The 18812-nt window shown below is 40.6% G+C and overlaps 1 protein-coding gene across 1 annotated transcript in view; it reads left to right on the forward strand.

Moving 5' to 3' along the window:
- Nucleotides 1-18812, forward strand: part of LOC127409580 (zinc finger homeobox protein 3-like) — a 213905-nt gene that overhangs the window by 115970 nt on the left and 79123 nt on the right. Inside the window, exon 4 of the mRNA XM_051682970.1 lies at nt 8756-8987. Within this exon, the coding sequence (XP_051538930.1) occupies nt 8756-8987 (232 nt within the window). The remainder of the gene's footprint in view (nt 1-8755; nt 8988-18812) is intronic.

An 18812-nucleotide genomic window follows, 5' to 3' on the forward strand; every position in this document is an offset into this window, starting at 1 on the left:
TACTTTCAGTTATGTTTTTAAGGTAATACTTAGAGTAAGACTCTATTTGTTAACATTAGTAAATGCATTGGGTATCATAAACTTACAATGAACAATATATTTTTACAGCAGTTATTAATCTTTGTTTGCAGCACATTAATATGTGTTGCAAAATTATTGTTCATTGTTAGTTCATGTTAACTAATATAGGTCACTAATTTGAATGAATACAACACTATTGTAAAGTTTTACCAGTTTCATTTTTAATTCGGTTAAAAATTAAATGTTAAATGTTTCCATTTAGTTTTCATTTTCATTAACAATAATAACACTAGTTTGTGAGAGAGAGAGGAATCAAGACTTTTGTCCAGTAAAGATGGGCCGCACTTGCTTGCCACACATACATACAGTACACACACAACTCCATCAACCAACTCAGGTTTCGCTCCACTGCGCTTCCCCACAGCTCATGTGCTCTCTTGTATGTCTGCCATTAACTTCCAGCCAATTAAATGAATTTTGAGTAGTAAAGTAAGCCATGCTGACTCTGTGGCCTGCTCTGGCTCCAGGGGCCTGAATGCGGCTGCTCGGGGGCCCCTGCGGAGGTGAAACTTCTTAACGGCACCCTGACCGGCCCCTCCCTGCCCGGCGAACATGACTTTTTCATTAAGTGTCTGAATTCCTGCACTTCAGTTGGAGGTGATTTATCAGCATGGAGCTTCATCTCAGGATCATAGAAAACAGACATGCCGCACACAACCGCACTCTCATGTTTCACGTTCAGACCCAGAGGTGTGTGTGCACGGATGTGCAGTATGTGTGTGTGTTTAGAGTTGGGTGGAAGATTAGGTGTAGACAGCATCTCAAGGGTCCCTCATGCGAATGGTTTCAGATGGAATCGTATGGGTATGTCTCTTAGTGCATATGTGAGAGAGAGTGAGGACTGCTCCATGGACAGGTCTAATGGACTTGATGGGCTCTCTGGTGTCATGTTGGATTGCCCTCTGTGATTTTACACCTGAGTTTGCCCACATGTGTCATATCTGGAAAGCAATATATGTATCTCCGCTATATGGAGTTTCATAAATAATATCTCTTATGGTAAGTGTGTTGGAGAGTCTTGAACTCCTCTACCCAGCATCAGGCACTCAGTTGGAATCCAGTAGCTTGCCTACCTTTACAAAACAGAACAGTGGCAATACCATGTTTTTTGGATATTGCTCTGATGATCATATCTTGATATTCTTTAAAGTACTTAAAGAGAACATGGTATTTGTTCAGTACCATGGTAAACAGTGGCCCTAAAAAGCATTTGGACTCTTAATTTGCACTTAAAAATGGTAAATGTTTGCTATCTTTTAAATAAATTGACATTTGAATTTTTGTGATATAATGCATTGACATTCATATGTTCTTATGTGTGGCTAAAGTGTCCAAATACTTTTTGGAGCCACTGTGAAACAAAGTGCTATGGTATTACTTTCTGATAGCATCACTGAACCATTGTACAGTGTATTGCTGACATCTTCAGCATCAAGTATGTGGTGAACTGGATTCAGTTTGGGCAAAGCTGCTCAGGTTCACAGTGATATATTGCTCTTTTCTGGGCCCAGCCAGTGAAGGATCACCCGTATAAATTCTGCCATTTTTATGGGTGCTGTAAAACTCAGGTTTTTTTAGGCTCTTGAAAATATCTTTGAAGTTCAGTTCAGGTGTCGTAATTTTTTCATTCTTTTTTTTTTTTTTTTTTTTTGCACTTATTTTCACAGAAGATGGCAGAAGTAAAGACATGCATTTCAGTTTGTATATTCTTCTCCTCTTTCAGCGAAGGAAGAAACTGTGCTGTCTTTTAGCACAAACCAGATTTCTTTTTTTTTTTTTTTTTTTTTTTTTATACAAGCAAATCTGTGAAACATCAGTGTACCTGAGCACGGATAATGCTTCATATGTGTTAGGGAGGGTGAGGTGAAGAACCACAGCTCAAGCACAGCCCAAAACATCCAGCAGCACCTACTCAATGACATCATACCCCCACTTCAAACAGGAAAGGGAAAGAAGGAGAGCGAGAGAGAGCGCATGAGGAAAAGGCAGAGCTTTATGCGATCACCTAATAACTCCATTATATGGAGCTAAGGGGCACACACAAAAAGCGAAAGCACATTCCTGGAAGTCAGTGGCCCTAATGCACATCTTAGGTATACCAGGGTGACATATGATACCAGTACCACAATTGCTTTTGGAAAAAAATAAAAAAATAAAAAATAAAACCTTATAGCAATGTTAGGATATTACCAGAAAATTAAATATTACCAGAGAAGGAGAACATTTCAGGGAACATAATATTTTTTCCCCCCTCTCTCACTGTTGTCAACACCCGATGTGGCCTTAATTGGGTTAAAAATCTAATGTTACTCGGGCTTTGTGCATCCGAAGCCAATGGAAACGCATCTCATCTATGCGCTGCAGGGCAAAGCCAACTCGGCTGCGTCTTAATGAATCAATTTGTTTTCCCCGACCTTTGTCAAGGTTTGGGGGTGGTCTGTGCAGGAGATTAAGAGCTTCTCCGCAAGAGAGAAAATACATGTTTTGCCAGACAAAAAAGTGGAGAGAGATTTTTACAGATTTGCATCATCTCCTTTGTGGTGCAATTTAGTTGCTTTTTGTGACTCATGAAGCAAGGAAGGAAAACATCAAATACCAGGTAATCAGGCCTTAGAAAGTTACTGCTGTTTAATCGCATTATCATAATCATTTTTTATATTTTAAACCAGGAGTTTTCAAACTTTTTTTTATGCTAAAGACTTAAGATTTAATCCTTATCAAATTAATGCAGATATACTGTATTTTTGCATGTACAGTGCATTCAGAAAGTATTCAGACCCCTTGTTTTATTTATTTTTTTCACATTTTGTTATGTTGCAGCCTTATGCTAAAATGCTTTAAATTATTATTATTTTTTTCACATCAGTCTACACTCCATACCACATAATGACAAAGCAAAAACCAGATTTTGATAACTTTGCAAATGTGTTAAATTATTCAGACCCTTTGCTATGATAATTGAAATTTAGCTCAGGTCATCCCATTTCTCTGAATCATCTTTGAGATGTTTCTACACTTTGATTGGAGTCCACCTGTGGCAAATTCAATTGATTGGACATGATCTGGAAAGGCACACACCTGTCTACAATAATGTCTCACAGCTGAAAATGCATATCAGAGAAAAAACCAAGCCATGAGGTCAAAGGAACTGCCTGCAGAGCTCAGAGACATGATTGGGTCAAGGCACAGATCTGGGGAAGGATACAAAAAAAAAAAAAAAAAATATGTCAGTTGCATTAAAGGTTCCCAAGAGCACAGTGGCCTCCATAATTTTTAAATGGAAGAAGTTTGGAATAACCAGGACTCTTCCTAGAGCTGGCCGCCTGGCCAAACTGAGCAATTGGAGAGAAGGGCCTTGGTATGAGAGGTGACCAAAAACCCGTTGGTCACTCTGATTGAGCTCCAGAGATCCATGTGTGGGGATGGAAGAAACTTGCAGAAGGACAACCATCACTGCAACCCTCCACTGACCTGGACTTTATGGCAGAGTGGCCAGATGGAAGCCTCTCATCAGTGCAATACACAATAAAGCACCTAAAGGACTCTCAGACTGTGAGAAACAAGATTCTCTGGCCTGATGAAACAAAGATTGAACTGTTTGGCCTCAATTCCAAGCGTCATGTCTGGAGGAGACCAGGCACCGCTCATCACCTGCGCAATACCATCCCAACAGTGAAGCATGGTGGAGGTAGCATCATGCTGTTGGGGTGTTTTTCAGTGGCAAGGACTGGGGGACTGGTCAGGGATGAAGGAAAGCTAAACACAGCAAAATACAGAAATATCCTTAATGAAAACCTGATCCAGAGTGCGGACTTGAACCCAATCGAACATCTCTGGAGAGACCTGAAAATGGCTGTCCACCGAAGGTCTCCATTCAACCTGACAGAGCTTGAAAAGATCTGCAGGGAAGAATGACAGAAAATCCCCAAATCCAGGTGTGTAAAGCTTGTCGCATCATACCTAAAAAGACTTGAGGCTGTAATCACTGCCAAAGGTGCTTCAACTAAGTACTGAATTAAGGGTTTGAATACGTATGTCAATGTGATATTTCAGCTGTTTTTTATTTATTTATTTATAAATTTGCAAAGTTATAAAAAATCAGGTTTTTGCTTTGTCATGTTGGGGTATGAAGTGTAGATTATGTGGAAAAAAAATGAAAGCATTTTAGCATAAGGCTGCAACATAACAAAATGTGAAAAAACAATGAAGGGGTCTGAATACTTTCTGAATGCACTGTATATTGACCCATTTGTCATGTTTGCAAAAAAAGTTGTACGAAAGCAAAATAAAATTATGAAATTATTATTTGGAAAATATTTACTTTATTAAGTTGACAGCATGACTTAATACTGACTGTTTGAGTGATATTAAATGGATTTAAACCTGAAGAAAAACATTGATTTGTGATTAGCATTAATGTAATTTGGTAAACATTTGTTTGTGTGAGGGAAAAACAGCGCCAACCCGCAAATATTTCAGTATAATAAAATGGTTTGACTGTGTTGCTAGCAAGGTTTCCATTACATGTACAAAAACGTAGTAATGATTGGGACACGGAATAGGAGCCAAATTCATAAATTTGTGTCATTTTGTCACTGCCGGCGGCTGCACGTTGTGAAACAACATCAACGGTTAAGGGCACTTACACCCTCATGATTGATTACAGCAGCAGCCAATTGTGTGCTTGGCAATAAAGACTTGTATCTATGCAGAACAAAAATGGGCTTTCCCCAATCAGTGGGCATTTTCAAACATTGAGATTCCCTACTTTCATAGGTTAGTTTAGAAATGCCCATCCTGTATGGAAACGGCCATTGATTTGCATACTGAGATTCCCTACTTTCATTGGATAGTTTAAAAATGCCCATCCCGGTTTGAAAATGCCCACAGATTTGAAAACACCCATTACTGTTCTGCAGAGACCATAGTTCAGGCAATCGCAGTCCAACCAAGGCAGATCGCTTGATTGGTTACGGCTTGCTTGGCTACAGCAGTGCGTGCACAGTGAGAAGCGACACTTGTGAAACTTCTCATTCATAAACTGAATGATCAGGTACATGAACCGACCGACTGAATGAGAGGAGCATGCTGTTCTTTCACTTTAGCATCGGCATGCGAGTCTACCTTGTTCATCACAGAGAGAAAAGGGCAGAAGATCTATTAATGTGTAAAAGTGATGTTTATACACGTTGAGGGGCTTTCACATGACTCCCTTCAGCACTGCCGAATACATTGAAGTCTATGAAGTGACGCTTCAGTGCAACCTCGTCACCAACTTCACACCAAAGTGTTTTTCACACACGTTTTGCCTCGCAAATGATGTCTTTGAGAGTGCAAAGCTACAAGAAATATTTTAAAACTGTCCAAATGTATGAAGAGATATTGATTGTCTCAAAATTAATTTTAATTAATTATTACTTTATCTTTTCCGAGTATCCAGAGTCCCCAGTTATTGAGCTACAGTAATTACATTTACCAAAAAAACAAAAAACAACTGCCATTTTTTTCTCTTCCAAATACATGTTTTCACTGTTTAGTGTGCACACCTCCTGCTTTCTTGCGTGGCAAGCTCATAAATTCTCCCCTCCATGACGCCTACTTCAACACATGTCATGTGGAGGGCAAAGCGCCGCTTGACACTGTCGTTGAGCAGAACGTTGACGCCTCGACTCAACTCGTGAAATGGGCTTTACAGTAATGAAAGGACATTATTGAAACTCAAAATTATTATTTTTAGGCTATTGTCTTTTCTGATAAAAGTCATTATTAGCAGTTTAAATACTGTAGGAAAATGATTCAGTACGCCGCCTTTGTTCTTATAATGCTTAAACATTCTACTGAAGTCAGTAGATTTGACATGCAAATTTTGATAAAGGAGAAGGAAAGGACATTATTAATACTCGTTGTTGTTGTTGTTGTTATTATTATTATTATTATTATTATTAGACTATTATTGTTGTCTTTTTGGATGAAAAGTCATGCTCGGCAGTTCACAAACTGAATGGAAATTAATGATCTGCTTTGTTCTTATAATGCTTAAATATTATAAAGTCTCTTGGCAGATTTCAGTGGTGAACATGTCAAAATGATTAAATGACTCACTCATAGCACAAGACGCTCATTTGTTGCACCTAGTGACATCTCCAGAAGGGGTCTTTTAATTTTAACTAAACTAATTAATGAAACTGAAGCAAGTCACACCAAAATACTCTTTATTTTTGCAGCTTATTCTGCACAGTTGTGCAGATAATGTTTTATACTTGAATCCTTAAATTGCTTAAGTTGGTGCTTTTAGCTTATTCTTTAAAAAAATAACCCTGGAAAATACATCCCTGTGAGTTACAAACTTTAGACAACGATGACAGTCGGACCACTGATTTAAAAAATAATAATAAATTATTAATTCACACTTGAGTTGGTAGCGTGGTGATTCCACCTTAATTCCTCGGGATGTGAATTAATTTTCAATAATTCAGTGATAGGAGTCAGTTTATACAGCGGTTACCACACGTAGTATGTTGAAAACACGAAATCTAGTCATATAAATGGCATTAGCAATAAAATGCAGAATGTCATGGAATATGACCTATTTGGACAAAAATGAATGTTTGAATGTACAATTAATCAATAAAAAAATAAAGGCTTGATTCAAATGGTTTTGCTTAAATATTACACTTCTTGGGCATATAAAATGTCCTGGAAATATCCTGAATATTTGTGTCTTGAAAAGAGTGGGAACCCAATATGTACAGGGCAGCTGATAAGGGGTGACAACTGGACCTTTTGTACCAGGCCGGGCTTGAGGGGGGCCTGGACTGGAGGGGTGCCACAGAAAGGCTCTTCCATATTGTAGAGCGTATCTAAACATGTTAAGCGGGAGATGCAGATATAAACACGAAGAAATTTCATCCCTGATATTTTCATCTGACCCCTTAGCATCCTCTTGAAAACCTCCGAGTTATAGTATAGTGGTAGAGAGAGGATTTGAAAAAGGTGCAAGCCAGATTCGAACCAACATTGGCCACATAAGCACCACGACTCAGTGTTTTGATGGGGCAACAGCCGATAGGCCATGGCGTCAACCTTATTTTATTTTGTACTAAAGTTTGCAACGCCCTTCATACGTATTTTTGAAGATAGCACATGCAGTTCTGTTCAATTAATGGAGAATGGTTATTTGTTTTTCTCGTTTCACTTTCAGAGTGAGGGTATGTATTGTTTGACATGTACAGTATAAATAGCTATAAATCTATCACTCTAATACACAAACATAATTTACCAAGGGAAGAATGGCCGTGAATATTAAATAAGGGAAATATTGCCATTGATTGACTTTGGCAGTATTCACAAAAGTGCAGTGGTAGCTTTTAAGTAGCTTATGAAACAATTATGACTAGAAAAAGACAAGAATCAAGGTTAGGCAGAATGTATTAGTAAAGTACTTTGAATGCGCACATATGCTAACTAGAGAATATCGGTCAAATCTACAGGCCTGCAAACCATTCCATATAGTTTTGGTCATTTTTTATCGATTACATGTGGTGTGCTCAATGAGCAGAGACTCAGCTTGGGAATGTAATGTTACCATAATGTGCACAGTGTGGTTAGGCTTGTTTTGGGTTTGTGGATCACGGCACATGTCTTGCACTTCCCTAAGGAAGTGCAAGACATGTGCACCGTATACCCTCTTCTGGATATTTTCAGATCAACGCTTCCATCGTTCCCTCTTTTCTTTGCTATCAGGAAGCAGGATTTGACTCACTGGTGATCAATATTTTGCATCCCATGCATGAAACAGGCAGATGTGTGGAGTTTCCTTTTCAGAGTCTAAAGACTTCTCTTGAGTGAAAGGGATCAATGCCCTTTCCTCCGTTCCATGTCCTGGCTTCAGCTCTTCCTTTTGAGGCTGACATGTGCCTCTTGTCTACCTTACCAGGGACACTAAAGTATTGTTAGCACTGAAACACGTATGCTCATGCTAAAGTCCAGAGACTGGTGTGGTGTGAATGAAAGACGTTGACTTTGTGTTAAACAACAGAGTCCTGATTGGTAATTGATTTATTAATTTGTACATGCCGTGAGGTATTAAGTTTGTTAAAAATCCCACGCTAAAGGCTAATTTCCACTTACTGGGCAAACAGGATTATTTTACAAGACATTTTTGTTCTGCTACGGTGTTGGTTTGTTAATATTTTTCCAGTTTACGCACATCCCTGAAATTCTTGACCTAGGAAAACTCGGCTAATTGAAGAGCATTGATGATTGATTACAACTAATCATGGGTGTGGTTTGGACGTGACATTCTTTATTGATTTATTTTCCTCAAAACATTTTTTTTAATTTTTTTTTTTTTATCGATGCCACACTTAGCGTTAACACAAGCTATGTGCGCCTAGGATGCTTTAGTTTGTTCAGGAGAAGAAATTTAGAATTGTTCATATATAAATTAGGCTTTACTCATTCTTGTTTAGTCAAAGAGTGTTGTTTGTTGATTAAAATAATTGTGTGTGTTTTTTGGATGTCATTAATTTTCCTTAATTAAAATTTTAAACTACACTTTGTGTAATACAAGCAGGCTTCATTTAAGATGCTTTAGTTCGCTCATGAAAAAGGTTGGGTTCCTCCATTGTACAAATTATGCCTAACTCTCTTTGTTTTCTCTCCGTCTCCACAGCATCTACAACAGCACGAGGTTGCGGTGGAAGGTGAGTCTTGCTACTACCACTGTGTCCTGTGTAACTACTCCACCAAGGCCAAGCTCAACCTCATCCAACACGTCCGTTCCATGAAGCACCAGCGCAGCGAGAGCCTGCGGAAACTCCAGCGCCTGCAGAAGGGCCTGCCTGAGGAAGAGGAGGAGTTGAGCACCATCTTCACCATCCGCAAGTGTCCGTCTGCTGACACGGGTAAGAAATAAACCAAGTTCATTGGGATGGATCTTTATTGTGATGGATCTTTCTTTAGCACAATGTACTTATGCTCTTGTTTTTGTGGCCCCTATTTTGAAACAGAGAGTGAAAAATGTCTCACTCTGTTCATAATTGAGACTTCATAATAGATAGACAGTGCATGTTTATTGCAGCACCGTTGGCAGATCAGGTTACTAATACAACAGATTCTTATGGTGTCAGCGTCTTCAACTGGTTCTTGAAGCTTGGTCACGTGGCAGCTGGCACAATAAAGACATATACAGTTCATATACAGCAGGGATTTCTCAATTCCCACATTTAAAAGTATAGTTCATCAAATAAATATTTTATAACCCTCATGTTCCAAACCTATATTACCTTTCTCCGTGGAACACAGAAGGAGATGTTGCAGAATGTTCACCATTCACTTTCATTGTATAAAAAAAAAGGATGCAGTTATGCATGTTTGGAACAACATGAGGGTCAGAAAATGATGTCAGAATTGTATTATTTTTGGGTGAACTATGTCTTTAAATAGGGAGATATCCAAAATGTGTAGTGCTGTGGTCTACCAGGATCAGAATTGGAAAACCACTGAAATAGAGTGTGCGATTCACTGAGATATTCTCTATACTCACTGCGAGAACACAAAGTTCCTCTGATTTTTCAGGTTCGGAAACAACTTTATAAATAGTGCAGAACATCTTCAGTCCCACATCTGTGTCTGTGACATCAAAGCGCCCGGTGAAGTGCGAACCGGGGCTCTGTGCTCCACTGATCACTGATAAGGCGAGAGGATATCCTCATGACTATACCGGTCTGGCACAGTACATTCATTAATCTGAGTACAGTCCCTGTCCTGTGTCGCCATTAAACAAACAATCACAGATGCCATTAAGCTCCAAACGGCTAGGGGATGGGGCGGCGAAAACAAAAGACGGAGGATGAGACCTTCGTCAGGCCATACGTTAGTAAGCCATTAAGACGACAGAGGCGCAGTCAATTAACACACTGTTTCAGCATGGATTTGGTTTTCTAATCATTTTGACTCTTGCGCCCTAACAAAAGAGTTCCATTGAGCATTGCCCTCCCCTCCTTCCCGTGAGCCAAGTGGCCCGGCCAGCTCTTAGCGTTGTGCCATGGGGTAGAGAGAGTGAGAGAGAAAGAAAGACAGGCGGGGGGAGTTGGCCTCTAAAGACGCTTTGTTCTGAGGAGGCAGGGATAATGAAGCCAGCGGCCGGGAAATTGCGCAAAAGGCAGTCACAGATCTGAGGAGAATCATTAGAGAACATATTTAGCCGAGCAATTAAGGACAATTAAGCTTTCTGCTCGCTGCACTCCAAATATGTTAATGACTACAGTACAGTGGACAAGTGAACGTGCAAAGGCAATAGCAAGGCCCACTTAGGCTAAAAGGGGGGGGGGGGGGGGGTCACGTTGCTGGAGATTTAGAGTTTGTTTCTGGTTAGGGGGAGGTAAAGAGTTCACAAACAAGTCTGGTTTGCTCTCCTGCGGGTGCTCTCTCTCTCTTTTTTTGGTTGATGTAGCATTTATTTATATATTTTCTTGGCTAACCTTTTATGTGCATTAATGGATTCCCTTGTTTGTGAGGCTGGTTGGAGGTTAGGTAATGACTCCTGCAGTAGGGATGTGTGTGGCATGCAGTCGCTATACACACACACTTGCAACTCTCTGCCTTTTTCTGAGTTTGAAATTGTTTTATTCAGCTGACTCTTGAAAAGATTTTCAAAAAAGTCAGTCTTGAATCAGTTTGAGATTTTTTTTTTTTATTATGTTTTAATAACCAGTGTAACTGAGTATTTTAACGTTCAAAAATTGTCCCCATTCACTTCCACTGTAACCTGAATTTTTGCTCTTTTTACAGAAAAGGTGGGATGAGTCTAAATACATTTTTGTGGTACTCAACATTATGCCACAAATGCTGTCGATTTACACTTAACTTGTATTGAACATGGAATATTCCTTTAAAAGTGGTTACTTTTTTAATGAAGTAATCCATAAAGTCAGTAATCCTATTATAATTTTAGAGGAAGACTAATTTGTAGTTTATAGTGGATTTTTTGAGTAACGTGTCCAACACTGTAAACAATTATAACTTTCATTACATTTTAACCTGAGTTTTGCCATTAAAATACCCATGGAAGCTGGCATGGTGTTACATCATTAACAAACAATTTTTTTTTTTTTTTTTTTTGTCAGTTGTTTATGCAACTGCAATCCAGTTGTACCTCCTTTGCATCAAATGAGCTAACAAACAACACGTGTGCTGTTCAACACAACTTTTCCCAACTATTCCAGATTTAGTCAGATGAGATGTTCTTTGTAGTGAGCTATGACTGTGTGCTTTGATGATGGCTGATTGCAGTGCAGACATGCAAGCTTTTTGATGTATTTAATTACTTTTTTTTTTTTTCCTACACTAGATATTATTGAATTTCTGTACCTTCAGGAGAGAATATGTAGATGATTAAGGATGAGGTTTAGCCCATTGTTGACTAGGAAATGCTGTTGAAGGACAAGGTGAGTGTAAATCGACCAGCAGCTCAAAAGGGAATGAGCCAGCTTCTTAATATTAGCTATTGTTTCTTACGCAGACAAAATGAGTGAAAGAGCGAGAGGGGTCCCATAATCCCTGTTGTTTGATAGCTGATAACTGATGGTCAGGATTGGGCCTGTGAGTGGTCTATCAGGGCTTCCACGAGGAGCCGCTATCCTAAAAGCCTCTGACACTCTGTTTACCAAACAAAGCGGGCTGTAGTCCGAGCGTTGAACAGCTGATTGATTGCCCTACAGATACAGGATCAAACTCTGGCTCCTGTTGGCCAAGCCAGGAGCTGACTAATCTCAGTCTTGTCCATAGTCCACAGTCCATTGACTGAATGTCTGATGCATATTGCGCACAAAACTGGGAAGCACTTTCTTGATCTAATAAACTTTAATCTATCTGGCTGTCTTTACGTAACTTCCGATAGTAAGGCACTTGGTAACAGGTAAACATGGTATCCAAGAGCAGAATTTAATATTTTGCTTTGTCTACGGCTGCTTTGTGAAATTTAGCACAATCAACGGCAGTTGATTGATGTCCTTGTGTCTTTTGCATCAAACGCACTGTGTGTGGGCTGTACTGGCACGCAGAAAATCAAAGTATAGTTTGGCCATTAGTCTCTACACGTTTTCTCCAGTTTTTTGCTGGAGTTAACTGGAATTTAACTGGTATTTATTTTTATTTTTTTATTTTTTTCACGCTGTCTATTATTGCGGTATAATCTCAGATAAACCCTCCCCTAAATGAAACATAAATAAAAAATAACCTGTGATCTATCGCTTCACTTGTCAGTCTTCATATCTAAGTGGCTGTTTTTTGACTAGAATAAGTGGCATGTGGACCAGACATGTTGCCAAATTCTGGCTATGCAAGACTAGCAGCAGGTCTGTGCCCGCAGCTCAGCTTGAAAACAAATGTATTTAAAGAGCAGTGGCAAAATGTACTTTACCATCATCCAGAGTCACTTTTTTTTTTTACTTTTATTTATACAGTATACATACACTGATCAGCCACAACATTAAAACCACCTGCCTAATATTGTGTAAGTCCCCCTCGTGCCGCCAAAACGGCACCAACCCACATCTCAAAATGCTATTCTGAGATGATATTCTTCTCACCACAATTGTACAGAGCGGTTATCTGAGTTACCTTAGACTTTGTCAGTTTGAGCCAGTCTGGCCATTCTCTTTAGACCTCTCTCATCAACAAGGCATTCACAGAACTACCACTCACTGGATGTTTTTTTTTTTTTTTTTTTGGCACCATTCAGAGTAAATTCTAGAGACTGTTGTGTGTGAAAATCAAGGAGATCAGCAGTTACAGAAATACTCTCACCAGCCCATCTGGCACCAACACTCATGCCACGGTCCAAATCACTGAGATCATTTTTTTCCCCCATTCTGATGGTTGATGTGAACATTAACTGAAGCTCCTGACCATTTCTGCTTAATGTTATGTACTGCACTGCTGCCACACGATTGGCTGGTTAAATAATCGCATGGATGTTTGTTGGTGCCAGATGGGCTGGTTTGAGTATTTCTGTAACTGAAGATCTACTGGAATTTTCACACACAATACTCTCTAGAATTTACTCAGAATGGTGCCAAAACAAAAAACATCCAGTGAGGGGCAGTTCTGTGGATGGAGTATATAAGTATATATACTTAAAAGTCAATTAAAAGAAATGAGGTGTGTAATAAAGAATGTCGGCCTTCTTCACCCACTCCCCTGGTCCAACTCCATGCTTCAGCATCTTGATCAAATTACGCTGATAATGAACATACTTGTTCATCAGTGAGTACAAAACGTTGCTAATTTCTCACTGCCGTCCCCCGCACACATGAACCCACCCTCCCACAGACTACCTTTTAAACATCTTAATGTCCTGCCCCCCCCCAACCCCTCGCCCTCACCCGAGTGAAACCATTCCCTCCTGGTGTAATATTTAATTTCCTCCCCGCTAGCTCTTCTGAGGCACTAGGCTCTTTCTTGTGGTCGAGGCACAGTTGCTAAAGTGGTAGAAGGCTCCCTTGCTTGTTAAAACAAAGCTGGCCCTGGATTTCTGGGTCAGCTAGGCAGTAATTCCCTTGGCTGCCTCCGTGTGGCTTGTAACTTTGTTGGTGTTATGTGCTTGACAAAGCCTTGTTTCAAATAGTTTTAAATGTTTAAAGGTTATAAAAGCCTTACAGTTAGACATTACAGACAGAATGCTAGTCAGACAATGCAGTACTAAATGGTCATTAGTGTGTTCTTGCTGGTTGCTGCTAGGCGTTGCCAGGTTCTGGCTGGTTGCTAGGTTTTGCTAAGCTGTTCTAGCTGGTTGCCAGTATCTTTCTGTTGGTTGTTATGTGTTGCTCGGATGTTGTAGTTGGTTGTTAAGGTGTTCTGGCTGGTTGTAAGGCATTGCTATGGTGTTCAAGCTAGTTCTTATTGTTAATAGACAGAACAATGTAAGTCAGTTGGATTTGGGGGATTTTGATTGTTTGTCACTAGAAAACCACAAGTCAGATAATTTAGAGAATACATAGCAACCCGAGTTAGAACAGTATGAAGGTCTGTACCAAGTTTGGTACATGTTGCTTGAAAGATCTAGGAGGACTTACAATTGATAATTTTGGTCTTGGTTTTGGGATTTTAGGAAAACCCTTAACCAAGTCTGTAGAATAACAGTATGCTGGCTTTGTCCAAGCCATCTGTTACACCCTTGCATTGTGGTATTGGGGTGTATTGGATAATTAAGAGCCACTACCTTTTTTCCCCTCAGAATATAGAAAAATGTATGTAAATGTATGTTACTTGTATGTAACAAGGTCAGAGCTCAGCAGACGGACTGGTTACGTGTTGGCAGTCTAAAACCCAGAATTCTTTGCTGAGCAGTTGGTGTGGAAGTTGTGAATTAAAAGAGCTCACTGTAATACACATTAACCAACAGATACAGCACTTTAATAGTTCCCAAGTTAGGGCTGCACCACCATCCCTGAGGGAGGTCTGTTGCGTCTCTCTCTGGAACTGTCACATTCTATTTTCTGGTCATTTGTTAACTACCAATGAGAGGATCATTTTTAAAAAAGATCTATACCGCTAATTCAGAGAAAGTGTGCCATAGCATATGCTGTTGATGAAAACAATTGATTGTGGAAATATTGATTTACTTTGTTTTCACTTCTGATCCATATGGTGTTATGGCATTTTTTTAATTTATTTTTTTCTCTCAGAACTAACCAAATTCAGGCTTGATTAAAGTAACCAATCACCCGTGAGGACACACCAGCTAAGTGTGATTAGACCCATAACAAACACAATATACTGTATTAGGGTATTCAGAAATGATAATAATGCACACACACACACACTCACACACACACACTCTTAAACATTGAAGTTGTTGGTGTCAGTGCCCGAGTGCAGGTGGTGTGGGCCAGGTTTTTTTGCCACATATTTTTTGCCCTCTGATTCGCCCACAGAGTGGCAAGGCGGCAGAGTTTCCCATCCAATTAGAGCTCCACACAGATAAAAGGCAGGGATTGTTTTAATTAAAGCCCCCGCACTGAAAATGTGCTGCTCAATTATGCCGTTCTCTCACTCTTCTTCCATTTGTCTTTTTAACCCCTCATTTGCCACAAAACAAAGGAGCTCTTTGCAAGAAGGGTTTCCCAAAAACTCACAGCAAAGACACCCAGGACAAAACACACTAACACATGCTTAAACACACGCAGTCAGCTTCCACAGTGTGTGTGCGTGTGTGAAAGCTTGATGTGTGGGAAGAGACACTACAGCAGCAGATGACAGGTTTTATGAGTGATGTTCACCAGGGCATATAGCTGGATGACACATTGGGGTCTCTCATTTCAGAAGACTTAATGGACTGAAGTTTTCTTTCTTTTTATTTTTTTTTTACACTGCAGACTGACAGACACAGCAGATAGAGAGTTAGAAAAGTGGTAAATGGGATTGAAGGATGGTTGGCTGTTTGATGGCGCTACAGGCCTTTGGGTGGCACTGCTCAGAGCAGAGGGGAAGATTTGCGCGTGTCTTTGCAGGAGAGAATAGGCAAGACTGTTTTGGAGAGCACACATTTTGCACTGGCACTGTGGATTTGCTCCTGATGTAAATCTTTTTGCAGATTGCAGCGCTGTGTTCGCTGGGCTATGATGCACTGGAGGAAATCACTAGCTGTGTCCCAAACGACACACTATACACTTACAAAATATACAGTGCACTCAGCCATGTAGTGTATGAATTTTCAAAGTGTAGTATCATCCCAAATGGAACACTTAACATTTTGTTTTTACTACACAGAAGTGTTCACCATTTAACAGCTGACGGAAGTGACATTTCAAGCGAATGTGATGTGTTGCCACTAGTTTTAGTGCATTAGCCAACCTCAGTTCAACTCCGTTATGTTTGGTCAGACCAGCAGTGCAGCCAGATAACTCCGCCCCTTTCGCTATGTACGGCAAGCCGCGTGTGCTGAGTGCACGAAGTGTCCAACATTCCAACATTGATGGCTGAAAAAGTGCATCATCCGGGTACACTACTTTTTGCTGCATTTGTTAAAATACTACTCGCACTACTTACACTACAAAATGGCTTGGAATAGTGCAAAAGTGTGCGGTTTGGGATGCACCTCCTGTCTGTAGACAGTGGGCTCCTCATGCCAACTGCAGCCCTCTTCCTTCAGGGCCCAAGCACCAGAGGAAACTGTTGTCATACCAGTGCACTGGAGACTCTAAACTAGTCTCATGTTGTTTCAAAACTATATTACTTTTTTTTTTTTTCACAAAAACAGAAAAGCAGAATGTTAGCCTCAGTCACAATTCATGCTTATTACATCTTTTTTCCTTGCAATGAAAGTGAATGGTTATTCATTCTGCCTAACATCTATTTTTGCGTTCTATGGAAGAAAGTTATATGGGTTTGAAACATCATGATTGTGACAACGCGAGTACATTATGACAATTTTAATTTTTCGGTTAACTATGCCTATAATGCATATCCCCAAATGAAAATCCTGTGCTTATGATTCGCTAGTTGTTCAAAAGAATAAAAACAGTGCCTGATGAAGCGATTGAAAATAGTAATTAGATTATAAATGCCCCTTAAATTTGTCTAAAGCACACTTGAATTTATTTTAAATCATTATACATGGATATAGAGTGCCTTGGAAGGCTGTCTGAAACCAGTATCCTTATAATTTACTTTCATACACAAAACCCAGCAAGGCAGCTGCCTTCGCTTTCAAACACAGCCTCCGTTTGATTAGTGTGTTATCGCTGCCAAGAGTAGTACATGGGTTTATAAAAGTGGATCCAGTTTGAAGCTGCCCCTTGATACAATAAACAGGGTGTCCTGTAACAAACCCAAAAGTTTGCCCTGTCCCAACAAGTGTTGCATCCTTCTCCTTTTTCTACAATCTGCATGCTGCCTCATGAATAGCACCAGCTACAATGCAAAAATAGTGCAAACACATATAATGCACTGATTGACACTTTATAAAAGCAAATGCTGGAAGTTTGCTGGGCTCTGCAAAAGCTCTCAGTACAGCTCTTGGACAGAGTTTAGGAAATGTCAAAAGAGGGTAGAGTTGAAGAGTGTTAAGTCTTACCTTTATTTTTACTGGGCTGAGCTAAGAGGGACGTGGACAGGGGCCACATGTCTGCATGAAGCATATAAAGCATTCCGCAGGGGAAGAGGCACGATGAAGGCTGGGTTGGGGCCATCCAGGGCCTTGTGTTTGAACCCGGGGCCCCGTACAGCCCTGCAGACAGAAGCCATGCCTGGAATGTCCTCTCCGTTTTACATGCTTGTTAAAATGCAAAGTAAATCTTCCCCGAAACAGGATATTATAGCCACTAACCACGGCCCCAGTGCCCCAATTATGTGTCTCCATGCCACGGTACATCTGAGTAAAGACAGGGCAACTCATGCAACAAACATCATCAAGGCTTCTTTTAATAAAGTCTGGTATTGCTGGGATGCTGCTGAAGATCAGATGGATTGGCAAGGGCCCCACCAAGGGCCTGGAGGGCTCCGCTCAGCTTCTCTTGGACGTCTGTCCCTTAATCTGCAGCTGAAGGGTACGAAGCAGAGGAAATTGTTTTTAGTCCGCCAAGCGTGCCACGAATTTCATAAATACATTACCTTTCATTTTGAAAAATATTAAAATGAAACTAGCCCTTTTATTAAAGGGCCTAAGTGATGGCTTTATGGATTTTCCACTCAGCACATGTTGGGCAGGGCTTGTATGTCCGCGCCAAGCTCACACAAGGAAGTCTTTTCTTTGCTGCTCAGTTTATAGACAGCCGCTGTATAAATTCCTTCCCTGGCTCATCCTGTTTCTTCAAATTGACGAAGAAGCGCCATTGCTATTCTGGGATTGTCTGCAAATCGAAACAGTTTGCATGACGATGACTTCTGCCGTTTTACTGGCCAGGCCTGGATGGTTTCGACCACTGGCTGCCCTGACAGGAAGGTGAGAGGGGCCCGGGTCATACAAAGGTCCTTGAAGCAGTACGTGTGTAGGAGATGGTGTGTTTATGTGTGTATGTCGAGGCCCATGTGCGAATGTTCTAAATGGAATGCCCATGCCTGTATTTCTTTGGTCTGTTTTGCTCTGTAGATTATAAGAGGGTGCAAATTGTACAAGTGCAGCAGACATTTATTGTCTACAGGCACACAGGCTCACAGACACCCAATTAACATGCATGTGGGTGTTCACACACACCCACAGTATGATCCTGCATGTGGGTGAAAGAGGCCTCCTCTGTCATCAAGCACACTTCAGGGCCCTTCATTTCAGGCCCTTGCGAGGTGCACGGCCCAGCGTGAGCTGAGAGAGGAGAGCATTATAATATTAGTTTCTCTACCACCTCTTTCATTCCCTTCGCCCATCATTACGAGACACTCTCCCTGAAAGCTGATCCAACAGATAGACAGTCCATCAGGAGGCAGTCATCTCATTTCTCCTTACCAAACGTGCTAATGAGTTCTATTCCGGGGACCTGGAGGCTGCAGTGGGGAGTGTGAGTGAGGTGCGAGGGTTTCAGGTGGCAGGCTGAAGGCTCGCGCTCGTCCCGTGTCAGTCAGGGCATTGAGACCGCAGAGGACAGGAACTGTCAGTCATGTGTCCAAGCTGACTGCAGCTATGGAGAAATGTATGGCAATAAGAGAAACAGCAGGCTAGATGACGACATGGATAGAAGCTAAAAAGGTATTTTGTAGTGGTAGGCGGATATATTGGCTAGACAGATTGAGAG

This window comes from Myxocyprinus asiaticus, chromosome 1 (assembly GCF_019703515.2).
Source record: "Myxocyprinus asiaticus isolate MX2 ecotype Aquarium Trade chromosome 1, UBuf_Myxa_2, whole genome shotgun sequence".
NCBI lineage: Eukaryota > Metazoa > Chordata > Actinopteri > Cypriniformes > Catostomidae > Myxocyprinus > Myxocyprinus asiaticus.